Genomic DNA, 26,856 nt, shown 5'->3' with positions numbered 1-26,856 from the left:
CTGGACAAAACATGGGCACCAAATGGAATTGTCACGTCTTCTTAACCACAGAACACACACTGGTAAACAAACAAACACATAGATAGTAGGAAAAGTAAGGTGGCCACTTACCAAAGAAGAGCAGAACCGTCACCGCCGCTCCGTGTCCGACGTGTCGGCGGTTCCGAAGCATTGTCGAACAGTCGAGTTGTCGCCAATGCCGGCGCCCCGCACACCTCGCCGTGTTCGGGCTATGTGGCGGAAAAGAACATCGGAGGCTGTTTTTGCTCTCCCCGACACTTCCACGGGAAAACGAGGAGGAGTGGGATTCCTCCTCTCTGTTCTCTTCTCCTTGTTGGGGGAGGCCTCGTCACTTGACGTCTGCAGCTCAGGGGCGCCCTCTGCTGTCCAGGAGAGGATCGCCTGGCAGACAAGGGAACTTCACCGCTATTCTATCATGTATTTTTCATGATTTTATTATCAAATTTATAATTAATGATAATCTGATATGATTGAAAATTGGAGTTAAATTAATAATTGGAGTAAATACATATATTACAGTTTAATTCCTATATATTTTTGCATAGGATATTTATGTTAGCAGATAGTTTTAAGCTTAAAAAGATGAAAATGCAGTTTTAAAAAGTGCAGTTAAATTTATTTTAGTTTTTTTTACTCTTCAGTTAGCAGTTTTAAGCTAAAAAAGATGAAAATGCAGTTTTAAAAAGTGCAGTTAAATATATTTTCGTTTTTTTTTTACTCTTCGGTTAGCAGTTTTAAGCTTAAAAGGATAAAAATGCAGTTTTAAAAAGTGCAGTTAAATATATATATATGTATTTGCTCTTCAGTTAGCAGTTTTTAAAAGTGCAGTTAAATATATATTTTCGTTTTTTTTTACTCTTCAGTTAGCAGTTTTCAGCTTAAAAAGATGAAAATGCAGTTTTAAAAAGTGCAGTTAAATATATTTTAGTTTTTTTAACTCTTCAGTTAGCATTTTTAAGCTTAAATAGATGAAGATGCAGTTTAAAAAAATGCAGTTAAATATTTTTTAGGTTTTTTTTTACTCTGCAGTTAGCAGTTTTAAGCTTAAAAAGATAAAAATGCAGTTTTAAAAAGTGCAGTTAAATATATTTTATATACTTAGCACCGGAATAAAATGATCCAAACATAATAGTTATACAGTATTATTTTTATTACCACGTGTGCATATGCATATGTGTAACTTTTTTGGGGGGGTAAAAGAGTTACACAAGCAGGAGAAAAATAAATAAAAACATACATTGTTTACGTTTCAGGAAGGAGAGTGACACCTGTCAGTACAAATTTGGTGCCGTTTATTTTTGGGCTGTTCTGAGATATTTGGGATGTGATGAAATATGATATGAAATAGTATATTTGTGAGATATACGTATGTACAGGTTTCAGACGTCCCCCATTGAGTGTGTTGACTGAAATGAAAGCATCACTTTATAGTTTGCAGCCCACATCAGTCCAGGTGGTTACCATGGTCTGAAAAATACAAGTCAAATGTACCCAACTGTAATAATCATATCTATATACCGTGTATATATAATATATATATTTATGGCTGCACGCTCCTGTGAAGGTGAACGTGTGCAAAAGGATGATAAAGCGCTGCATTTTAATGATGATGAAACGCCTCACTGACGTTGTACACAGTGGACTGTGCAAAATGCAATTTGCCATGCATTTCCCATGATGCAACATCACGTTATTCCAATATTTCTGCCACTGTTTATTTTTGTTTGCAGAGTTGTGTGTGTGTGTGTGTGTTCGTGTGTATCCACATGGCCAGCATGCATGAAAATATTTCATATTAATTTGGGGATGGAATATTTCTTCGACTTTCCATGTGGGTTGTTACACATATATATTTTAGGTTTTTCTTAACTCTTCAGTTACCATTTTTAAGCTTAAAAAGATGAAAATGCAGTTTTAAAAAGTGCAGTTATATATGTTTTAGGTTTTTTTTACTCTTCAGTTAGCAGTTTTAAGCTTAAAAAGATGACAATGCAGTTTTAAAAAGTGCAGTTAAATATATTTTAGTTTTTTTTACTCTTCGGTTAGCAGTTTTAAGCTTAAAAAGATGACAATGCAGTTTTAAAAAGTGCAGTTAAATATATTTTTGTTTTTTGTTACTCTTCAGTTAGCAGTTTTAAGCTTAAAAAGATGAAAATGCAGTTTTAAAACGTGCAGTTAAATATATTTCTGTTTTTTTGTTACTCTTCAGTTAGCAATTTTAAGCTTAAAAAGATGACAATGCAGTTTTAAAAAGTGCAGTTAAATATATTTTAGGTTTTTTTTTTTTACTCTTTGGTTAGCAGTTTTAAGCTTAAAAAGAAGAAAATGCAGTTTTATAAAACTGCGGTTAAATATATTTTAGGGTTTTTTTAACTCTTCAGTTACCATTTTTAAGCTTAAAAAGATGACAATGCAGTTTTTAAAAGTGCAGTTAAATATATTTTAGTTTTTTTTTACTCTTCGGTTAGCCATTTTAAGCTTAAAAAGATGAAAATGCAGTTTTAAAAAGTGCAGTTAAATATATTTTAGTTTTTTTTACTCTTTGGTTAGCAGTTTTAAGCTTAAAAAGAAGAAAATGCAGTTTTATAAAACTGCGGTTAAATATATTTTAGGTTTTTTTTTAACTCTTCAGTTACCATTTTTAAGCTTAAAAAGATGACAATGCAGTTTTAAAAATTGAAGTTAAATATATTTTTGTTTTTTTTTACTCTTCAGTTGGCAGTTTTAAGCTTAAAAAGATGAAAATGCAGTTTTAAAAAGTGCAGTTAAAAGTTACTCCATTTTTACATATTTGTGGGAAATGTATTACATTTGCGGGATTATTACATTCAAAGCTGCAGATTTGTTTGTGGTTTATTACGTTTGCGGGGTTCAGCTGAGGAAGCGAGTTTGGAATATATTGTATGTATTTTTGATTTAAAAAAAATTAACAATATCAGTTAATTCCCATTAATTCCCATTAATTCCCCCCTGAGTTTGATTCCTTGTGCAATATAATTGACGGAATCAGATGTTGCTCCATTGACAAGTTCCCAGTCTGGCATGCTGAGAGGATGAGTCAAGACCTCGTAAGGAACAGCGGGATGCTTCCGGGAAGACGTGATGTGGACATTCCAGACATGTGATTGGCCAAAGGTGCCTAGAGACAACAAAATGGAGGCTACTAACTGCAGCTTTGACTGTTTTTGTCGTAAGCATTGTAAGAATTGTGGAAAGGTTGGAGTGTCATTCCAAATGAGCCACGCCGTTTCAGGGAGTCTCGCCGCAGTGTAGGAGTTGTTTACTTGACATTCAAGGAGAATCGTGTAGGCAGGCGGTGTGCGGCGTAGCTTTGGTGTTTCGGACATGTCGGCGTTATCACTGCAGGGCCCTTTGGTGGGTTTATGGGTTTATCAAGTCGTGTGTGAATCCTCTCGCTGAGCTCTGGCGCTTTAAGACTGATTCTTGTTGTTGTTTCCGTGATCTAACCTCTGACCTTACACACAGACGATGTCCATCCTGTATAACCAACTTTTACAGTTTCTGAGGTGCTATTAGGGCCCTGGTCCAGGAAAATAGACGCGCAAGAGCTGTGACAGTCCAGCCGACATTTACACACCTTTGCCTTTCACACAGAACCGAGTATAAGGATATTGTCACACAGCGACACAGCATCATGCACACATTCTAAAATTAAAATTAAAATTAAAATTAAAATTAAAATTAAAATTAAAATTAAAATTAAAATTAAAATTAAAATTAAAATTAAAATTAAAATTAAAATTAAAATTAAAATTAAAATTAAAATTAAAATTAAAATTAAAATTAAAATTAAAATTAAAATTAAAATTAAAATTAAAATTAAAATTAAAAGTTGCGCCAGCTTATATTAAATTATATTAATTAAACTTTTAAAAAATTGATAAAAAAATTAATAAATAAAAAACTTACTAACTATATTAGGAATGCAGGAAGTGAACAAATGTAATAGTTACTGATTGTAAAAGTACTAATTTTTACATTTCACAGTTAATATGGTACCCATTATGTCATTATATGGTCATATCACCTCGTACTTCGGTACGTGACTAAAAAAAATTAAAATTAAAATTAAAATTAAAATTAAAATTAAAATTAAAATTAAAATTAAAATTAAAATTAAAATTAAAATTAAAATTAAAATTAAAATTAAAATTAAAATTAAAATTAAAATTAAAATTAAAATTAAAATTAAAAAAAACTTAAACTCTATTAGGAAAGCAGGAAGTGAACAAATGTAACAGTTAGTGATTGTAAAAGTACCAGATGGAGGGGTAGGATTTAATAAGCTTTGCTTCTTCCTACTCCTTTTGGACATGTGGAACTGGGAACTGATTATGGGATGCGCTCAATTGGAATCTGATGCAATAAAAATAAAAATAAAAATAAAAATAAAAATAAAAATAAAAATAAAAATAAAAATAAAAATAAAAATAAAAATAAAAATAAAAATAAAAATAAAAATAAAAATAAAAATAAAAATAAAAATAAAAATAAAAATAAAAATAAAAATAAAAATAAAAATAAAAATAGATTAAAGTGCAACACACCTGGTCTCCAGAGCGAGCACAGCCAAAGAGTCAGTCGCAATGTAGAGTGACCTCGCAGCGGACAAGGCAAGCCGTTATGTCACCGCGGACGCCATTTTCTTTGCATTCTGCTGTAAACAGACAATACTGCTCCTGGATCGCCCAGATCTGAAACAAGAGTGAAGGAAATTAGAGATTCAAATGTTCATTTGTCAGCTTTAAGCTTTTGTTGACGTGTTTCGATTTTGCGGCTTCATTCTATCACGTTTGTATCAGGTTTTTTTTTTTTTAATATATTGCATATTTGTCTAAAAATACACACATTTAAGCTAATTTATTTGCTTAATTTTCACGCATAAAAATAACTACATGCACAGAAAAACAAATATTGTGTAGATACATTGAAAGATGTTATGTAGTACTCTACACTGGTCACTGGGTGTCAGTAATGTTACACTGATGAGACAATAGATACCACAGGAAGTACTATACAGAACAACAAGTAAAATCCAAAACAAAAAATAGCTAATGTGACTATATATTATGTCTTATTTACGTATTTTTATTTTGTAAAACGGCTAAAAAAATATATGTGTACAAGACAAGGCTTTGTTTTATTATTCGTAATTAGTATCAACATCTCAGCTTTTTTTATATTTTGCACTTTTTGTCTATTTTTTCACATTTTTGCTGAGTGATTTGGTTCAATTTGAAAATCTACAATTTACCACGGGCCAATAAAACACAATCTGTGTGTCGCAAATGGCAATCGGGCCACATTTTGGACACCACTGGCCTATATGAGAAATAAAAAGCAATTGTGCACCCACTTTGGCTGTGTTGTCTACAGAAACCGAGAAGATTCGAGCGTCTTCCCCTGAGATGCAAAGGTAGGCGATGGGAGCAACGTGACCTTTCAGAATTCCAGTCGGCTTTCTGAAAGAAAAAAAACAAAGCTTTTAAATGTATTACCTTGCATTTTTTTTATCCCAGTTTTTTTGTTTGTTGTCAGTAATACACAAAAAAAGACTTGGTTGACTTCCAAAGAACTTTATGTAGCTGTGAGAAAGGGGCAAAGGAAGAATGTACTGATTTTTGAGTTGGGTCTGGTGTGCTTTGTTAAACATGTTATTAATTTGATGGAATAACCAAGAGTTATACTGTTTTAGAATCGATTATGATGCAATAATAACCCCACCTAGAAGAATGAGGGTTCCACATGCGTACGAGTCGGTCCATTCCTCCAGTAACCAGCAAGCTGTTCTTCTCGCAAAGGTCAAAAGTCTCCACCCCTTTGTGAATGGCAAACACCGTGTGGTCACATGACGCTCGGAGCTGTGGCGTCCGGCTCAGTTGGTCCTTTGTGTTTTTTCCCTCGTAGCAGGCTTCTCGGATTTTGCTCAGTTCCTGCTGGACATCAGTTTGAGGCAGCAAGCAGCCTTCGGAAGCAAAAAGTTCTTCACGAAATGTCAACGGCTATTATTAGAAAGTATATTTTTAGTACCTATCACAAGGGATGAAGCGTCTTCGCTTGATGACGAGATGACAGATTTCAAACTTGGAACGTATTTGACCTGAACGTGGTTAAAAGAAATCATGTTGTTATTTAATGACGTAAAAAAAAAAAAAAAAAAACATAAACATGCTCACCTGCGTCACCCAATCCTGATGAACCTTCCATCGCACAAACTTTACATCTGGCGAAAGCGTTGCGGTGTCAATACCGATATTGGGCATCCTTCCGGTCTTTGGAGATTTATTCCATAACCTACAGGAACAAATGTAGTGTATTCCATGATGTGCCTTTTACACAGAATAAAAAAGGCTGAAAAATGGCAGCCTTTACCGACACTGTAAAAGTGGTCACCTCTCTTTCATCATGGTGACATTTATACGGAATAGCAATGGGATACTGTGGCTACTCCCCTATTCTGTGTTGGTGCATTTCACACAGAATAGAGACACAGGAAAAAGGGTGGGAAAATGTAGAATCTTACAGGCTATATAAAAGGTCAAAAACCGCAAAAATGCCAGTTGGACTTGGTCCCCCTGGTTTGTGTTGGTGCCTTTTATACAGAACAGCAAAACAGAAAAATGTTATAAGTCACTTACAGGAAGGCTTGGATGACTAACACTTACTCGTGGGCAAAATTGTTATGCTCTTCCATGTTGGTGCCTTTTATACAGAATAGTGACACAGGAAAAAGGGTGGGAAAATGTAGAATCTTACAGGCTATATAAAAAGGTCATAATGGTACTACCTAAGAAAGCGCAAAAATGCCAGGTGGACTTGGTGCCCCTGGTTTGTGTTGGTGCCTTTTATACAGAACAGCAAAACAGCAAAAGGAAAAATGTTACAAGTCACTTACAGGCACCTTACATGGCATACATGGCTAACACTTACTTGTATGTAGAATCTTACAGGCTATATAAAAGGTCATAATGGTACTACCTAAGAAAGTGCAAAAATGCCTGGTTTGTGTTGGTGCCTTTTATACAGAACAGCAAAACTGAAAAATGTTATAAGTCACTTACAGGCAGCTTACATGGCTAACACTTACTCGTAGGCAAAATTGTTATGCTCTTCCATGTTGGTGCCTTTTATACAGAAAAGCGACACTGGCAGGAAAAAAGGTGGGAAATGTTGTCTTTTACACGCACCCTCAAAGGAGGCACCATCTAATACCTCAAATGGTGGAAAACTGCCACATCTAGGCTGTCCACCATGTTGGTGCCTTTTATACAGAACAGCAGAACAGAAAAACGTTAAAATGTAGAATCTTACAGGCTATATAAAAGGTCAAAAACCGCAAAAATGCCAGTTGGACTTGGTCCCCCTGGTTTGTGTTGGTGCCTTTTATACAGAACAGCAAAACAGAAAAATGTTATAAGTCACTTACAGGCAGGCTTAGATGGCTAACACTAACTCGTAGGCAAAATTGCTCTTCCATGTTGGTGCCTTTTATACAGAAAAGCGACACTGGCAGGAAAAAAGGTGGGAAATGTTGTCTTTTACAGGCAACCTCAAAGGAGGCACCATCTAATACCTCAGACGGTGGTGCCTTTCATACAGAAAAAAGGCTGGAAAATAGTACGGGCAGCATAAAATGTGTAACAGCTGTTACGTACTTTGGTAGCCAATTGCTGGGTTCAATCCCCTTATTCTGTGTTGGTGGTTTTTATACAGTATAGACCAGGGGTGGGCAAACTACGGCCCGGGGGCCACATCCGGCCCGCCAAGTGTTTGAATACGGCCCGCCCAATCTTTCCAAAGTATTTCAACATACGTTGTTAAACTCAACATACAACCTGGCATCATGGGCTGAGCCAACCTTTTGATGGTTGTATCAATTTCGTTGTTTGACATGGTCTGTTGTTTACAAAGTGCTCCTGAAAAAAGGGACACAAGCACATAATAATAATAATAATTATAATAATAATAATAATAATTATTATTATTATTATTATTATTAGATTATTATAATTATTATTAGAACTATTATGATTATTATAATTATTATATTAATTCTAATTATTATATTAATTATATATAATATTATTGTTATATTTGCATATTTTACATAATAATAATATAATAATTATTATTTTAATTTTATTGTAATTATTCTAATATTTTATTATTTTTAAAATATTTAAATATAAATATAAAATAATAAATAATAATAGCAGATTGCATGACAATTTTACAGATACAATAATACCAGGTGGACTGTTACGTGTAAAATATATAGTCGCCCCCCCCGTAAATTTTGTCATATCAATGCGAGTCAAAAAGTTTTTTTCAGGTTAAAAAATGTGGTTTAGACGTTAATTGCCGTTTATTACCTGAGGGTATCTTCAACAGCGGATATTGAAATGATATTGACACATCCCTGAAAACAGACATAACAAACATACAAATAAATAAATAAATAAATAAATAAATAAATAAATAAATAAATAAATAAATAAATAATAATAAATAATAATAAATAATAATAAATAATAATAAATAATAATAAATAATAATAAATAATAATAAATAATAATAAATAAAAAATAAATTCTAACTGTTAATTAACAGACAAATGATTAGGTTCCATTGAGACTCACGTTGATGTCTCCGTAAATAACGCAGCATTGGTCAGGACCTAAGTAGCTGTAAGTAAACACAAAAAACCCCCTCAGATTTTTGATGTCATATTTGTGTTGTGTTTTATACCTGTAGTCCAGACTCAGTGGGACTGTGTCCAGGGCATTGATTTGGCAGTAAGGTTCCAGCGTGGACAACTCGTAAAGTTGTAGCTCTCTGTCGCTGCGATGTAACAAAAAAAAAAAAAAAAGGCCATCAAAATGAAGAACGACAGGAATTTAAAACGTAGTGCTCAGCCGCTCATTTTACTGTCTAATGAATTACTCCATTTCACAGCATGTTACCCTGTGGCAATGATCAGCTTGTTAAAGTCAGTCATGAGCGTGAAGTCACTCGCCCACTTCCTGGTTGCATCACTCTGACAAACAATAAAAATTCAATACTTTTTACATTTTTTATCGTGAAGTTAAAACGTACAAACATGTGTTTGGTTCTCAAAGGGTGAAGTTGAGGACTCCAGCAGGAAACGGATCCATCTTCTTGCAATGTCATAACAACGCCGTCGGGGATGTTGTGGATTTTGACCACAGGGCTGGCAGCGTGGCGTCTCGTTCTAACGGTGGCCGGAAGTCCGAAAGCGACGCGTGTGCTCCGTCTTGATCGCTCCTCTTTTTCCTTGTACTCCTGCAGCATGTGTGCACTGAAGTTGCTCTGTGAAGGACATTGTCCAAACACCCAGTCATTGGTGACGTTCCGGTCATTCGGCGGTCATTGGTGACCGCAGAAGTAAAAAAATAAGAACCGGAAATCATTTAAACTCGTGGTTCTTTGTTTTTTTCACAAAGTACCACCTCAGTAATACACTGAGGGACTTTAAAAACGGAATTTTTGTTGTGTCCGTTCCTTAAGACCATGGGGTTTGATTTGTAGTTTACGTGTTTTGAGTGCAACACACTCAACTGCCCCTGAGTATGGTATGGTATGGTCGTACACCATGCTACGGGAGTCTTCAGCGAACCAAACCTACGGTCGTCCAAGTCCCTGGTTCTGTGCAACTGTGAAGTCTGTGAAGCGGTTCAGAATCGATCACAATCGATCTGGTCGCAGTCGGTCGTGAAAACGTGTGTGGAGGCGGCTAATTGTTCTGGAAGACTCCTATCCGTCTGGCTACCGCATCCCGATGCATTCCTGCCATCGGCATGTCCATCGCCTGGTCTCTGGAATCTGTCCTTAGTCGTGGCATCGAGAACTCCCATCCGTCTGGCTACCGCATCCCTGCCATCAGCATGTCCATCGCCTGGTCTCTGGAATCTGTACTTAGTCGTGGGATCGAGAACTCCCATCCGTCTGTCCATCGCCTGGTCTCTGGAATCTGTGCTTAGTCGTGGCATCGAGAACTCCCATCCGTCTGTCCATCGCCTGGTCTCTGGAATCTGTACTTAGTCGTGGCATCGAGAACTCCCATCCGTCTGGCTACCGCATCCCGGTGCATTCCTGCCCTCAGCATGTCCATCGCCTGGTCTCTGGAATCTGTACTTAGTCGTGGCATCGAGAACTCCCATCCGTCTGGCTACCGCATCCCTGCCATCAGCATGTCCATCGCCTGGTCTCTGGTATCTGTACTTAGTCGTGGCATCGAGAAACATTGAACGAATGACACCATTTGTGTTGGTCTTTTACAGGCCATCCTAATGGTACATTGCTGGATAGTAATACTCAATAGTTACTCCCTTTTGAGACATACCACCAAGCTCCAGTGATTTTAAGGAGTGGTCCATGCAGGGAGACGATTATTTACTGTGGGGCAATGATGTGTTTTTAAAGTCCCTCAGTATATTTTACTTTGATACCTCCGCTTAGCATCAGGAATCAGGTAATTGACTACAGTACTACAGTGGAGTAAGAAGTTTTTGGTTCATTTCTGGTGTTCCAAAACATTACATTACTAGATATTGCTTACCCATGAGATGGTTCCTTTCCCTGAGAAATCAATCTTCCTAAATAACCCTCCAATCAACACTTGGTCCTGTGAAATTCAAGGAACAAAAGAAAGAAAATGAACAAATCTGTTGAAGGTGAAACCCTCAAACATCAATAAAAGGGCAACACAATCAAGTTTGTTATCCAAAACATGAGCAATGTCATTCACAGTCTTTGTGGTTGCTGACACAGTACTATTTCCAGGTATAAGACCCGACTGGGAAATGTTTAGGATACCATGTTCTGATAAGAAGGAACTAATTTGATTCCTTATCATATGCATTACAAAGCGCAAACTCAGCAATGTTATTTATACAGTGTAGCAAGGAGTGTAATGGCCCCTACGTTGGAGAGACCAAACAACTCTTACAGAAACGTGTGGTACGACGTAGCACCGTGTTTATTTGGGCCTGGACCAGCAGTTCATTTGCATCTAAAAAAATAAAAAAACGATATTCCGGATAGGGAGTACCGCTGGTTTGAAAGAGGTATGGAATCGATTCCATTGCATTTTCCCCAGCTTATTTAGGTCCAGGTCTTAGGGGCAGTAATTTCCATTGGGAATCCGAGACTTCCCGATCTCCAGTTGTGAGACATAGTCTCTTCAATGCGTCCTAGGTCATGACCGGGGCCTCCTCCCAAACACCATCCCGCCCGAGCTCGTAGGGTGAGTCGGAGGAAACTCATTTTGACCGATTGGATCGGCAATTTTGGTCACGACCCCACACTCATGACCATTGGTGAGTGTGCACACATACGTACTGTAGATCGGTACATTACGACGATCCGGATTACTGCAGATCCACCTGTCAACTTCACGCTCCATTCTACCTCGACTTTGTCTTTGATGACCGCGATTGGGTACAGATACTGAAGGGGAAATTACAATACTGAGAGTCTTAATATGGTTGGTAAACATTTCCTTACGATGTGGACAAAACTCGTCACATCAATGGACTTCAAGCCGTCTTTTTCGAATTTGTTTTAAATTGAGAATTTTGCGATCAAGCTCAGCTGTATCTTCATAACGACGGTCCGGATTACTGCAGATATACCCGCCAGCCATTCAACCTCGACCTAGTCTTGGATGACCGCGAATGGGTACTGATACTGAAGGGGAAATTACAATACCGAGAGTCTTACCATGGTTGGCAAACATTTCTTTACGATGTGGACAAAACTCGTCACATCAATGGACTTCAAGCCGTCTTTTTCGAATTCCTTTTAAATTGAGAACTTTGCCATCAAGCTCAGCTCTATCTTCATAACGACGGTCCGGATTACTGCAGATGTACCCGCCAGCCATTCAACCTCGACCTAGTCTTGGATGACCGCGATTGGGTACAGATACTGAAGGGGAAATTACAATACCGAGAGTCTTACCATGGTTGGCAAACATTTCTTTACGATGTGGACAAAACTCTTCACATCAATGGACTTCAAGCCGTCTTTTTCGAATTCCTTTTAAATTGAGAACTTTGCGATCAAGCTCAGCTGTATCTTCATAACGACGGTCCGGATTACTGCAGATATACCCGCCAGCCATTCAACCTCGACCTAGTCTTGGATGACCGCGATTGGGTACAGATACCGAAGGGGAAATTACAATACGAGAGTCTTACCATGGTTGGCAAACATTTCTTTACGATATGGACAAAACTCGTCACATCAATGGACTTCAAGCCGTCTTTTTCGAATTTGTTTCTTCATAATGACGGTCCGGATTACTGCAGATCCAGCTGTCAACCTCACGCTCCATTCTACCTCGACCTTGTCTTGGATGACCGCGATTGGGTACAGATACTGAAGGGGAAATTACAATACCGAGAGTCTTACCACGGTTGGCAAACATTTGGACAAAACTCGTCACATCAATGGACTTCAAGCCGTCTTTTTCGAATTCCTTTTAAATTGAGAACTTTGCCATCAAGCTCAGCTCTATCTTCATAACGACGGTCCGGATTACTGCAAATATACCCGCCAGCCATTCAACCTCGACCTAGTCTTGGATGACCGCGATTGGGTACAGATACCGAAGGGGAAATTACAATACGAGAGTCTTACCATGGTTGGCAAACATTTGGACAAAACTCGTCACATCAATGGACTTCAAGCCGTCTTTTTCGAATTCCTTTTAAATTGAGAATTTTGCCATCAAGCTCAGCTGTATCTTCATAACGACGGTCCGGATTACTGCAGATATACCCGCCAGCCATTCAACCTCGACCTAGTCTTGGATGAGCGCGATTGGGTACAGATACTGAAGGGGAAATTACAATACCGAGAGTCTTACCATGGTTGGCAAACATTTCTTTACGATATGGACAAAACTCGTCACATCAATGGACTTCAAGCCGTCTTTTTCGAATTCCTTTTAAATTGAGAACTTTGCGATCAAGCTCAGCTGTATCTTCATAACGACGGTCCGGATTATTGCAGATGTACCCGCCAGCCATTCAACCTCGACCTAGTCTTGGATGACCGCGATTGGGTACAGATACTGAAGGGGAAATTACAATACCGAGAGTCTTACCATGGCTGGTAAACATTTCCTTACGATGTGGACAAAACTCGTCACATCAATGGACTTCAAGCCGTCTTTTTCGAATTCCTTTTAAATTGAGAACTTTGCGATCAAGCTCAGCTATATCTTCATAATGACGGTCCGGATTATTGCAGATGTACCCGCCAGCCATTCAACCTCGACCTAGTCTTGGATGACTGCGATTGGGTACAGATACTGAAGGGGAAATTACAATACCGAGAGTCTTACCATGGTTGGCAAACATTTGGACAAAACTCGTCACATCAATGGACTTCAAGCCGTCTTTTTCGAATTCCTTTTAAATTGAGAACTTTGCCATCAAGCTCAGCTCTATCTTCATTACGACGGTCCGGATTACTGCAGATATACCCGCCAGCCATTCAACCTCAACCTAGTCTTGGATGACCGCGATTGGGTACAGATACCGAAGGGGAAATTACAATACCAGAGTCTTACCATGGTTGGTAAACATTTCCTTACGATGTGGACACAACTCGTCACATCAATGGACTTCAATCCGTCTTTTTCGAATTCCTTTTAAATTGAGAACTTTGCCATCAAGCTCGACGGTCCGGATTACTGCAGATCCATCTGTCAACCTCACGCTCCATTCTACCTTGACCTTGTCTTGGATGACCGCGATTGGGTACAGATACTGAAGGGGAAATTACAATACCAGAGTCTTACCATGGTTGGCAAACATTTCTTTACGATGTGGACAAAACTCTTCACATCAATGGACTTCAATCCGTCTTTTTCGAATTCCTTTTAAAAAGTAAAAAAAAAAATCAAATGTACTTTTTATAAAACAAATAAACTGCAGCGTATTTACAAGATGCATACCTCAAATGCCAGTTTCATCTTCTGGAGGCAATCAAGCGATATGCTTTCATCAATCTTGCCGTGGGGAGGGATTAAAAAAAAAAAGTCATTAGGAGATAACATTGGACATTATCCATCATGCATGTGGAATCATTTCTAGTTACATGCTTGAGCGGCACGGTAGAACTAATATCTAAATTACATTTGGAAAATTACATTTCCACTCCACTCCATCTACTCACCACGCAGTTGACTGCAATGTCTGAGTGCTTAAAAACACAAATTAAAACACCTTTAGTTTTAATGTAGTTTTAATGCAACTTGTGTTTATATTTGCTCTTGAATAAAAATATGTATTTTGCCTAAAATCAGTACAGTACTAGCATTAATGCCCTGTATTCACTTGATATCCAATATTTGCAGTATCGCCATGTTTAAATCTTGTGATGTTTAACCCTCCTCTTGTGTTTGGGTCGGCACCGACCCGTTTTACATTTTAATGCATAAAAAGAATCACATAACATTTGTTTAATGCAACAAGGCTTTTTGACTTTGACAGGAAACTCTATTTCAGGGGTCTCAAACACTGTTTGTTTGTTCACTTCCTGCTTTCCTAATATAGTTTAAGTCTATTTTTACATTTTTTTTAAATGTTTTTAATTTGAAAAATCATCAGATTCCAATTGAATGCATCCCATAATCAGTTCCCAGTTCCACGTGTCCAAAAGGAGTAGGAAGAAGCAAAGCTTATTAAATCCTACCCCTCCATCTGGTACTTTTACAATCAGTAACTGTTACATTTGTTCACTTCCTGCTTTCCTAATATAGTTTTAAGTTGTTTTTTTTTAAAAAAAAAAGTGTAATTTTATTTTTAAGTACAAGGTGATATGACCATACTTTTACAATCAGTAACTGTTACATTTGTTCACTTCCTGCTTTCCTAATATAGCTTTAAGTTTTTTGGGGTTTTTTTGTCCAAAAGGAGTAGGAAGAAGCAAAGCTTATTAAATCCTACCCCTCCATCTGGTACTTTTACAATCAGTAACTGTTATATTTGTTCACTTCCTGCTTTCCTAATATAGCTTTAAGTTTTTTTTGTTTTTTTTGTCCAAAAGGAGTAGGAAGAAGCAAAGCTTATTAAATCCTACCCCTCCATCTGGTACTTTTACAATCACTAACTGTTACATTTGTTCACTTCCTGCTTTCCTAATATAGCTTTAAGTTTTTTGGGGTTTTTTTTGTCCAAAAGGAGTAGGAAGAAGCAAAGCTTATTAAATCCTACCCCTCCATCTGGTACTTTTACAATCACTAACTGTTACATTTGTTCACTTCCTGCTTTCCATAATACAGTTTAAGGTTTTTTGTTTTTTTTTTAAATAATGCACCTCATACCGAAGTACGATTTTGGAAATAGAAATGGAGGGGTAAAAAAAAAAAGGACAAAAAAAGGCCTACATGCCCACACCAAAAGTATTAAAAGCAACATTTTCATGGATGAGGAAGCCTAGGAAGGTAACCAAGACATGAGAAGCAAATTTGATGGTAACTTATTGTTTTTAGTGTATTTTATAGCTGATTTAATACACGGGTCAAAACCGACCTGTTAACATAAGACATGATACCAGAAAGCTAACACAAGAGGAAGGTTAAATCTTTGGTGCAAAACATAATGATCCTCATCCTGGGGATGTATTGTTCTGAAAGTAAAACTGAAAGTAAAACAGATCACCAGGGAGATTTATTGAATCACTCTGGCTTCATGTTCGCCCTACTGCTCAGGTAGAAGACTGTGACGTTAGTGACACCTTGAGGCTAAAACAGGCACTGTCAATCAATAGCGTTACATAATGGAGGCCTTGTCAAGAGAAGGTCAGTTTAGTTGACATTTAAAAGGGTCACACTGGCTTCTATCGAGTCTGAACCTTGAAGCTGAGAGCGGGATCGATGGCTCGGTGTTGCACCCCGGAGAGCGAGCGTCTTCGCCGGTTCTGCCCCAGCCGCTCCTCCTTATCGTCGTCACCCGGGTAGCATGAGCACCCCAAGCGCCCGAATTCGGAGGGAATGCTGGGAGAATGTAAAGGTTGTGTGGGTTACTGTGACACGAAGAGATTGTCCTGCACAGTAACAGAGATTGTCTATTAACCAGTAGATTAATCAATATTCAGTGATTGTCTATTAATCAATAGATTAATCAATATTCAGTGATTGTCTATTAATCAATAGATTAATCAATATTCAGTGATTGTCAACATAACGCAAAGTAGCAAGCAATGTGCAAAGACACAAAATGTGGAGGAGTGACGAACATAGATGGGCTAATGCTGGGGTGTCCAAACTGCGGCCCAGGGGCCATTTGGACAGCAGTTTTTTTTATTCTGATACAATTAAATAGGAAAACAAAAAACTGCAGAAAATATAGACGAGCAGTAATTTTACAAGAATAAGGTCAAAATATGAAGAGAAAAAAGTTATCACAATAACAAATGAATAAAGGTAGTCTTACAAGGAAAGTCGTTATATATTATTATTAAAAAAAATGTGGAAAAAAAATTAATTTTTTTTTCATTTTTTTTTTAATTGGAAAACTTTGTTTGGGAAAAAAATTATCACAATAACAAATAAAAAAGGTAGTCTTACAAGGAAAGTCGTTATATTATGAGGGGAAAAAAAAAATCAAAATTTTTGGGGGAAATTTTTTTTTTTCAAAAATTGGAAAACAAAAATAATAAATGTACAATAAGGGTGTTAGGTTGGGGGATATATTATAAAAATAAAGTCAAAATATTTTGGGGTGAAGTCATAATATTACATAAAATATTACGAGAAAAAAAATCACAAAAATAAAATTTAAAGATTTGTTTAAAATAATAAATTAATACATCCACAAATGAACAAAAAAGGGTATTATTATAATAATAATTAACACCTCTATTCAATTAACCGCAGTAGTTGCCGGGTGCATAGTCCATAAAATAACCACCAGGGTCTGTCATTAACAGCCAGTAGCAGCTGTGGCTGTGGGCAACCTCCGGATGTGGTTTTCATTCGCGCTACAAGATGGCAGTAGCTGCAATACTAGTTGCCACAGGTAGCCACGGTGTCGTCATGACAACAGTAAACATCTAATCTGGACTCCAATTTGCTGCGCAACATCGCGTCCTGAGAGATTATAAATAATACAGAGCAATGACAGGAGATGCAAATGAACTAAATAATCGAGGACAGTAGAAAAGAAGATTACCTGGGAACTTTTTGGCTTTGCAATCTTCCTGATGCGGATGAAGAGCGAGTCGTTCCCCTCAAGGGCATCCTAGTGGTTACAAAAAAATGTAAAAAACGAATGTAAGAAGAATAACAGTTGAGTTGTGTTAGCAAATGTCCTTCGTTGTCGTGTCAACCACAGCAGACGTCACATGTGGACGCTCGTCATGTTACACCTGAGAGGAGCAGGTGGTCACTAAGAAACCTAAGAGAGTGAAATACAAGCCGTCACTTGCAAGACGCAAGTCGCTTCCACATCAAGGCTGCTCACAAGCTACTGATAGGAGAGTATGAAATGTTCCATCCATCCATTTTCTGTGACACTTATTTTCATTAGGATTGTGAGCGTATGCTGGAGCCTATTGTATGAAATGTTTTAAGGTTATTACTTTCGTGAACATTTTAAGATTTTAATACTTTAGGGGAAAAAACAAAAATATAAAAAAATTAAAACATGATTTTAAATAATTAGGTTTTTTGCAATTTTAAAATATGTATGTAAAAATAAATTTGTGTCGTAGCTGTGATTTGCAATAAGCTCTGAGATACTTACATACATTTTCCATTCATAAAATATAAAAGAATAATAGAAAAAAATCATATATTACTTATTTTTCTTCTGGACCAGATATTTCCATTTTTGTGAGTTTAAAACTTTTTTTAAATAAAAAAAATAATATAATAAAAATATAATTATTTAGAAATAAGATTAATTACAAGATAATTACAAATATGTTTTTACAAACATCTATTGAATCATAATTAAACTTTATTGTGTTTTTTGGTATGCACTGGTATGTACTTTAATTTCATTGTAACATATCAATGACAATAAATATTCTATTCTTTTTTTTGCGATTTTAAAATATATATGTAAAAATAAATTTGTGTCATAGATGTGATTTGCAATATGCTCTGACATACTTACATACATTTTCCTGTCATTAAAATATAAAAGAATAATAGAAAAACAATCATGTATTACATATTTTCCTTATGGACCAAATATTGCCATTTTTGTGAGTTTAAAACTAAAAAATTAAAAAAATTATGAATATAATAAAAATAGAATTATTTAGAAATAAGATTAATTAATTAATTAATTATCTTTTAAGGTAATTATCTTTTAATTAATCTTATTTCTAAATAATTCTATTTTTATTATATTCATAATTTTTAAGATTAAGGTAATTATCTTTTAATTAATCTTATTTCTAAATAATTCTATTTTTATTATATTCATAATTTTTAAGGTAATTATCTTTTAATTAACCTTATTTCTAAATAATTCTATTTTTATTATATTCATAATTTAATTTTTTAAGTTTTTTAATTTACGTTTTAAACTCACAAAAATTGAAATATCTGGTCCACAAGGAAAATATGTAATATATGTTAAATATGTTGGATTCATGATTGAACTTTATTGTGTGTTTTGGTATGCACTTTAATTTCGTTGTAACAATGACAATAAATATTCTATTCTTCTGTTCTTTTCTATTTTTAAAGTGTAATTGCTGTGATGTCATCCATAGCCACTAGGGGTGCTGTGACGTACTTACCCACATTTTTAATTAATTTCTTCCCTCCTCTGTTGCTTTTTCTGTATCCTTTTTTGGCATTTCTGAGGGAAATTGAAATAAATTATAGTTTGCTTTACCGGCGCAATTTCTTCAATCGTATCACAATAATACCACGTGATTTACTCGGTTTACGATCATACTCTTACTACTCTCTTTTGGTTTGCACGCGTTTTGCAGCCCTAAAAGTTGACTATAGCCTTGCCGCTGTTTGCCATTCAAGTTTAGCGCCATACTGTCCAGCTGCAGACAACCAACCGTCCCATCAGTGGAAGCGTGTGCTTGCCCAATTAGACACTACCGGCGCTCGGCTGCAGCCAATGTCCGCCAGTCAGGCTCCTAACAATCAGGATAAACACACACAAGCACCCCTGCGCACTCACCGTGCTTTTTTTTTTGTCCCATTGTCTTGAGACGTAGCGACACGGCAGCTGTCCTCCAGCGGTAAGCGTCATTTGACAACTTGGGTTTTGTTGCGGGTTTTGTGTGCAAAAGTGAGCGTACGTGTGCGAACCCGCAATGCGTTGTGCCGCACATACAAGGTTAAGTTGTGTGTGAATGAACGGGCTTACTTTGAATGACAGCGACAGGATAGGAAGGATGCTAGCAAGGAGCGTCGCACATCTGCATGCGTGCGTGTTTGTCACTTGTCTTTGCGGATGTCCGCGACATTTATATGGTCCACGGGAGCGTGGACTCAAGTGAGGGGAAAGGGAGTGACTCCTCCCTCACAATGTCAACACACGCTGTGGGTCAGCGTAACGTCCGTCATTGTGTCACTATGGAGCGCTCGCTAGGCTAATATAGCATGCTAGCGAGCGAGCGAGCGCTAACATAGCATGCTATATTAGCCTAGCCTAGCCCGGCAGTAATGGCTTTTTGATGTTAGCAGTGACGCCAACAAGGATGTGACCGTAGTAAACCGCTTATTACAGGCTCTGCTGTCGTTTCCACCTTCTATAGTGTGAACACGGCGAATTAAAGCGGTTTATTCTCCATTTTAATCGCCGCTTGGTGTTAGCATGTCTGCTAGCACCTATGCTAATACGCCGGAGGCCATTTTAGTCGCCGCTTAGTGTTAGCATGTCTGCTATCACCGATGCTAATACGCCGGAGGCCATTTTAATCACAGGTTGGTTAGCTTGTGTGCTAACAGCTAGCACCGATGCTAATAAAGCTGGAGGACACAAAGCCAGCGCTTAAGCGTAAGGCGGAGCTAATGCTAATGTCTTCATTAACTACTAATAATACCGGCAACATTTTTTTTTCACGTCCTTCTAAAACGCACCTACACGCATGATGTCTATTAAGTAGCAACGTTGCTTTTAAATTATAAAAATGTGTAAATTGTGATTAATATTGCAGCATCATGGTGGTCCGTTATGTACAAAGGATAATCAGTCAGCCCCCACCAACTCCTCCCTCTCCATCCGCATTAAACAATAGACAAAGACCAGACGATGGCCCACATTTACATATTGCCTGTGCCCCTCCGGTCTAGGTAGACGTGCATTTGAATCACAATCCTTTTTATTCTTTTTGTGTTCAGCATAAAAAGATGGGCAAGGATCCAAAGAAGCCCCGGGGCAAGATGTCCTCCTACGCGTACTTTGTGCAAACATGCCGAGAGGAGCACAAGAAGAAGCACCCCGAGGCCAGCGTCAACTTTGCAGAGTTCTCCAAGAAATGCTCAGAGCGATGGAAGGTAGAGGCGTCTATTCCATATTACATCTTTTATGTTAACATTTATATTGTTGCAAAACTGATATTTCGTTTTTAAATGTTATCAGACGATGTCCCCGAAGGAGAAAGGTAAATTTGAAGATATGGCCAAGCAGGACAAGGTGCGTTATGAGGCGGAGATGAAGAATTACATCCCGCCTAAGGGGCAGAAGATGAAGCGGTTTAAGGACCCCAATGCCCCTAAGAGACCACCGTGAGTACACTTCATTAACAGCAAGTCCACAAACGGTACCCCGGGGGTTGACATGTGCCCTTTTGCTTAAATTATATTTCCACAAAGTTGCAGGCCGCAAATGGCCGTGGGTAACACTTGGGACACATTTGCTTTAAGTGACCTTGGGGACACGGTCCTGTGTCGTTGTTTTTATTTTTTTCACAGTATTTTTTTTTTGTTTTTAGACATTTTTACAATTCTAAGAAGTCACTAACAAACCCAAGAGAGTGAAATACGAGCCGTCGCTTCTGACATACATACACGCATTTTCCATTCATAAAATATAAAAGAATAATATAAAAAAATCATATTACATATTTTCCTTGTGGACCAGATATTTCCATTTTTTAGTTTAAGTTTAACTTAAGTTTAAGTTTAAAACTTAAAAAAAAAATAAAAAAAATAATGAATATAATAAATATCATTTAGAATTAAGATTAATTAAAAGATAATTACAAATATGTTTTTACAAACATCTATTGGATTCATGATTGCACTTTTATTGCGTGTTTTGGTATGCACTTTAATTTTGTTGTATCATAACAATGACAATAAATATTCTTTTTTTTTGCAATTTTAAAATATGTATGTAAAAATAAATTTGTCGTAGCTGTGATTTGCAATATGCTCTGACATACTTACATACATTTTCCATTCATAAAATATAAAAGAATAATAGAAAAAAAATCACATATGAAATATTTTCCTTGTGGACCAGATATTTCCATTTTTGTGAGTTTAAACTTAAAAAATGTGGCTTTTATAATAATAATGTGATTTTTAGAATTCTGTGTGTGCCTTTTTGAAAATACAGGTCAAATTTGCCAGAGGCTAATGATTTTAAATTAAATTTTTTATTTGACTGCTTGCCTTAAGTATGTATTTTTCAATTTGTCCACCAGATGTCACTATTTTACCTTCATTGAAAGCATGCAGCTAACGCCTATTTACTGTTTCCTGCCCTGCTACTGAAATGCTCTCCTTTGGTGTTTAAAGTGGTGCAGAGGTTAAAAGAGTGTATTTTTATAGTATAGATTTATTTTTTTAATGTTTTTTTAACATCTGTTGGGAATATTGGAAAAGTAACACTTGGAACTGATCCTAAACGGAAGCTTCCTTCACACAGCTCGTTCCCGCCTTTGCCGTTATCAATCTAGTTGAGACTCAACAGCACCTCTGTTTGACTCTGATCCCAGAACGCTCACTCAGCGTCTCTTCTGTGCCGCCACGCAGGTCCGCGTTCTTCCTCTTCTGCGCCGACTTCCGCCCCAAGGTCAAGGGCGAGAATCCGGGGCTGTCCATCGGCGACACAGCTAAGAAGCTGGGAGAGATGTGGAACGGCTCGTCCATGGAGGACAAGCAGCCGTACGAGAAGAAGGCGGCCAAGTTGAAGGAGAAATACGACAAGGTGAGCGCAGAGCGAAGGGTTTGGGTGCGCTTGTTGTGGGAAATCTATATTATAAATATTACGCAGAGTTCCCCAGGGGTCAATACTGGGGCCAAAACTGTTCAACTTGTACATCAATGATATCTCCAAAGTTACCAAAGACTTAAAGCTGGTATTATTTGGTATTATTTGCGGATGATACCACTGCTTTTTGTTCCGTAGGGAGTACAGACAAAATCATTAGAAAGGTCAGAGAAGAAATGGTCCCACTAAAAAGATGCTTTGATGATAATAGATTGTCCTTGAACCTAAATAAAACTAAAATCATGCTGTTTGCTAACAGCAGAAAGGACACGCACCAGCAAATACAAATAGACGCTGTAGACATTGAAAGGGTGAAGGAAAATACATTTCTGGGGATCACAATAGATGAAAATATGAGCTGAACATGAACCTCATATTACAAATATATACAAACTCCTTATTTCTAAAATCACAAATATAGTTCATCTTCAAACAGCTACAATAATGCATAAGGCTAAAAATAAGCAATTAGCTAAGAGAAGAAGTATATTGACACTTAATATGGTACTCATTATGGCATTGGATGCTCATATCACCTCATACTTTGGTATGGGACTAAAATAAAAAATAAAATAAAATAAATAAATTTATAACATAAAAATTAGTAAAACAAATTAAGAACAAAACAAAAAAAAAACTTAAATTATATTAGGAAAGCAGGAAGTGAACAAATGTAACAGTTACTGATTGTAAAAAAATAAAATAAAAACAAAACTTAAATTATATTAGGAAAGCAGGAAGTGAACAAATGTAACAGTTACTGATTGTAAAAAATAAAATAAAAACCAAAAAAAAACCTTAAACTATATTAGGAAAGCAGGAAGTGAACAAATGTGACAGTTACTGATTGTAAAAGTAATGGATGCTCATATCACCTCCTACTTTGGTACGGGACTAAAATAAACTAAAAAAAATTTTTTTAAATGAAAATAAATAAATTTATAACATAAAAATTTGTAAAATTAATTAATCAAAAAACAAAACAAAAAAAACTTAAATTATATTAGGAAAGCAGGAAGTGAACAAATGTAACAGTTACTGATTGTAAAAAAAAATAAAATGAAAACAAAAGAAAACTTAAATTAAATGAGGAAAGCAGGAAGTGAACAAATGTAACAGTTAGTGATTGTAAAAGTACCAGATGGAGGGGTAGGATTTAATAAGCTTTGCTTCTTCCTACTCCTTTTGGACATGTGGAACTGGGAACTGATTATGGGATGCACTCAATTGGAATCTGATGCATGTTCAAATGAAATAAAACCATTACCATTACCATTACTTTTCGAAGTAAAAAAAAAAAAACTGCGTTCCCACAGGACATCGTGGCCTACCGCACTAAGGGCAAAGTAGACTCCGGCTCTGCTGCAGCCGCCGCCGCGGCAGATGACGATGAAGAAGACGAGGAGGATGAAGACGAAGAGGGTGAAGACGACGATGAAGACGACGAGGAGGATGAGTAGTTGTCAGGGAGGGAGGGAGGGGCGGGGGCCTGAGATTGGTCGATGCCGTATAACCAACCACAATGTACTCCAGCCACCACGTTGACGTCAATAATGTGTATATTTAATGTTTTTACGATGTACTGTACAGTGTTAAAAAACAAAAAAACAAAAACAAAACCACATATCTTCCCTTTTGGGACTTCTCTGGTGGTCCTTCTTTATCACTGCCGTCTCCGTGGGCAGGACAGTATTAGTCTTTAGGTGTTTCCACTCAAAAATGAGACTTCTGAGTTGATTGTAAGGTATTGTTTTTTTTTTATTTGTCACTTTTTTCATGTGCCATCCTGTATTTTTATTGTCATTTGAATACCACACCACTATGAAGTGCAGCTGTCGACATTCCAGAATGTCCTATTTCATTGAATAAATGTTTTTCTGTTTTTTTGTTCTTTTAAGAAGTCATTCGTTGGAATCCCGCGTTTCAAAAACATGCTAGGTTAATGTTGTGGCGAATGTTTTTTACGGTGAAGTCAATCATACGCTAATAAGGATAAGACGCATAAAAATGGATGCATGGCTTCCCTCCGCTACTTCATTGTCCTTTCTGCTGAATAGAGTTTATATTTAATATACTATATATTATTTTAAAAACCTTGAAAATTAGATTAAAGCAAGTGTTGCCATGCATTTAGTTCAGGGGTCTCAAACTCAATTTACATGGGGGGCCACTGGAGCTAGGCTCAGGTTTTCCCAAAAAAAAAAAAAAAAAAACGCATTTATGAAAAACAAAAAAATTTAAAAAATCTTCGCTTTTGTTCCAATTTTCTACAAGAAAAGCTCTGATAAACATTCAAGTAAAAAAGCGAGCAAAGTTACCTAAAAATTACCTAAAATCAAATGATTAGCAAAGCTAATAATAAAAGAAAGAATATTATTGCCATGTTACGTTAAAACGTTAAATTACATTAAAAAAAAGTGCATCGTAGCTGATTAACATTCAAGTAAAAAAAGCGAGCAAAATTACCAAAAATTACTTAAAATCAAATGATTAGCAAAGCTAATAATAAAATAAAGAATATTATTGCCATGTTACGTTAAAACATTAAATTAAATTTTTAAAAGTGCATCATAGCTGATTAACATTCAAGTAAAAAAAGCGAGCAAAATTACCTAAAAAATGACCTAAAAATGACCTAAAAATACCTAAAAATTACCCAAAAATTCCCTAAAAATTCCCTAAAAATTCCCTAAAATCAAATGATTAGCAAAGCTAATAATAAAAGAATATTATTGCTATGTTACGTTAAAACGTTAAATTACATTAAAAAAAGTGCATCGCAGCTGATTAACATTCAAGTAAAAAAGCGAGCAAAATTACCTAAAAATTACCTAGAAATGACCTAAAATCAAATTATTAGCAAAGCTAATAATAAAATAAAGAATATTATTGCCATGTTACGTTAAAACATTAAATTACATTTAAAAAAGTGCATCATAGCTGATTAACATTCAAGTAAAAAAAGCGAGAAAAATTACCTAAAAATTACCTAAAAATACCTAAAAATTACCCAAAAATTACCTAAAATCAAATGATTAGCAAAGCTAATAATAAAAGAAAGAATATTATTGCCATGTTACGTTAAAACGTTAAATTACATTAAAAAAAAGTGCATCGTAGCTGATTAACATTCAAGTAAAAAAGCGAGCAAAATTACCTAAAAATTACCTAAAGATTACCTAAAAATTACCTAAAATCAAATGATTAGCAAAGCTAATAATAAAATAAAGAATATTATTGCCATGTTATGTTAAAACATTAAATTACATTTAAAAAAGTGCATCATAGCTGATTAACATTCAAGTAAAAAAAGCGAGCAAAATTACCTAAAAAATTACCTAAAAATTACCCAAAAATTACCTAAAAATTACCTAAAAATTACCTAAAAATTACCTAAAATCAAATGATTAGCAAAGCTAATAATAAAAGAAAGAATATTATTGCCATGTTACGTTAAAACGTTAAATTACATTAAAAAAAGTGCATCGTAGCTGATTAACATTCAAGTAAAAAAGCGAGCAAAATTACCTAAAAATTACCTAAAAATTACCTAAAAATTACCTAAAATCAAATGATTAACAAAGCTAATAATAAAAGAAAGAATATAAATTAGAATTATAATTAGCCATTACTGTGCTCCTGTTTTCCTTCTGTAGAACTTCCTTTTCAGCTTCTCCTTAATTTCCTGCGTTTTGAAGCAGTAGATGACCGGGTTGATGGCGGCGGGCAAGAGACTGTACGTCATGACCATGATGATCCGAATGGGCGCGCTGAAGGTGAAGCCCACGTTATTGGCCACGTACACGAAGCACCTGGGCATGTAGTAAAGACACGTGACGAGCAGCTGCGGTGTGCACGTGGACAGCGTCTTCCTGCGCCCGACGCCGCTGGACATCCTCATTACGGTCACGATGATAAAAAAGTAGGAAAAGATAACAAACGCAAGCGGGAAAAGCAGGCTGAACATAGCGAGCCCGAAAGCGACGATCTGAACCTTGTACACGTTCTCGCACGCCAACGCCGTGATAGCGATATGGTCGCAGTAGCACTGAACGATTAAGTTGGAGTCGCAGTACGGCAAAGTCAGCGCGTCCAATACGATGCCCACCATCCAGGAAATGGGCATCACCCAGGACGCCCCGCACAGCACGGTCACGGCGGCGTTGGTGAAGACGGTGGCGTAGCGTAACGGGAGACAAACGGCCAAGAAGCGATCCAACGCCATCACCATCAAGATGAAGGAGTGCGTGGCGCCCAGGAAGTGAACAAAGTACATCTGAACAAAACAAGTGGAAAAAGCGATGACGCCATCGCCTAACCAGTACTTCCATATGATCTTCGGCAGGGTAACGGTCCCGAATGCTAAATCGGAGAGAGCCAAGTGGCAGAAGATCAAATAAGTCGGCTTTTGAAGCATCCGGTCCATCTTAATGATGACTAAAATGAAGATATTCCCCACGGCGATGGCGAGGAAGACAACCAGAAGCAAGATGGACACGGGAGTGTAATACATTGCAGGAAGGCCTGGAAATCCAAGGAGAATGAAGTGTCTAATCCTGGTCACGTTGGTGGACAGCAT

General features: G+C 36.6%; 4 protein-coding genes across 4 annotated transcripts in view; 1 reads left to right on the top strand and 3 right to left on the bottom strand.

The window, feature by feature from the left end:
- Positions 1-344, bottom strand: part of b3glcta (beta 3-glucosyltransferase a) — a 56,509-nt gene extending 56,165 nt beyond the window's left edge. The window contains exon 1 of the mRNA XM_058079025.1: positions 112-344. Within this exon, the coding sequence (XP_057935008.1) occupies positions 112-172 (61 nt within the window). The 5' untranslated portion in view covers positions 173-344. The remainder of the gene's footprint in view (positions 1-111) is intronic.
- On the bottom strand, positions 231-20,246 carry wdr95 (WD40 repeat domain 95). Its single transcript, XM_058080592.1, is given in 18 exon segments — positions 231-402; positions 4,590-4,652; positions 4,654-4,736; positions 5,399-5,504; positions 5,767-6,007; positions 6,073-6,142; positions 6,219-6,336; positions 8,415-8,461; positions 8,682-8,727; positions 8,791-8,883; positions 9,006-9,079; positions 9,139-9,372; positions 10,622-10,687; positions 11,785-11,862; positions 14,030-14,083; positions 15,931-16,072; positions 17,250-17,318; positions 19,422-20,246. Coding segments are annotated over 17 exon segments (1,755 nt in total). The 5' UTR covers position 17,318; positions 19,422-20,246.
- On the top strand, positions 19,083-24,163 carry hmgb1b (high mobility group box 1b). Its single transcript, XM_058080582.1, has 5 exons — positions 19,083-19,293; positions 20,399-20,554; positions 20,640-20,785; positions 22,040-22,214; positions 23,594-24,163. Exons 2-5 carry the CDS (start codon positions 20,408-20,410, stop codon positions 23,735-23,737), a joined length of 612 nt encoding a protein of 203 aa, XP_057936565.1. The 5' UTR covers positions 19,083-19,293; positions 20,399-20,407; the 3' UTR covers positions 23,738-24,163.
- A 1,742-nt stretch (positions 24,164-25,905) lies between these two features.
- Positions 25,906-26,856, bottom strand: LOC131134904 (olfactory receptor 52K1-like). The gene has a single exon (XM_058080591.1). The coding sequence runs from the start codon at positions 26,854-26,856 to the stop codon at positions 25,906-25,908; it is 951 nt and encodes a 316-aa protein (XP_057936574.1).

The sequence above is a fragment of the Doryrhamphus excisus genome, chromosome 8 (assembly GCF_030265055.1).
Source record: "Doryrhamphus excisus isolate RoL2022-K1 chromosome 8, RoL_Dexc_1.0, whole genome shotgun sequence".
NCBI lineage: Eukaryota > Metazoa > Chordata > Actinopteri > Syngnathiformes > Syngnathidae > Doryrhamphus > Doryrhamphus excisus.
Note: the sequence above shows the minus strand (reverse complement) of the source record. Positions and strands in the feature narration are given on the sequence as shown.

Bases quoted from the DNA above. Each gene is read 5' to 3' on its own strand.
- LOC131134904 (XM_058080591.1), bottom strand. From the start codon at position 26,856: ATGCTGTCCACCAACGTGACCAGGATTAGACACTTCATTCTCCTTGGA.
- hmgb1b (XM_058080582.1), top strand. From the start codon at position 20,408: ATGGGCAAGGATCCAAAGAAGCCCCGGGGCAAGATGTCCTCCTACGCG. The intron at 20,555-20,639 runs GTAGAGGCGTCT...AAATGTTATCAG, and splicing joins AATGCTCAGAGCGATGGAAG to ACGATGTCCCCGAAGGAGAA. The intron at 20,786-22,039 runs GTGAGTACACTT...GCCGCCACGCAG, and splicing joins AATGCCCCTAAGAGACCACC to GTCCGCGTTCTTCCTCTTCT.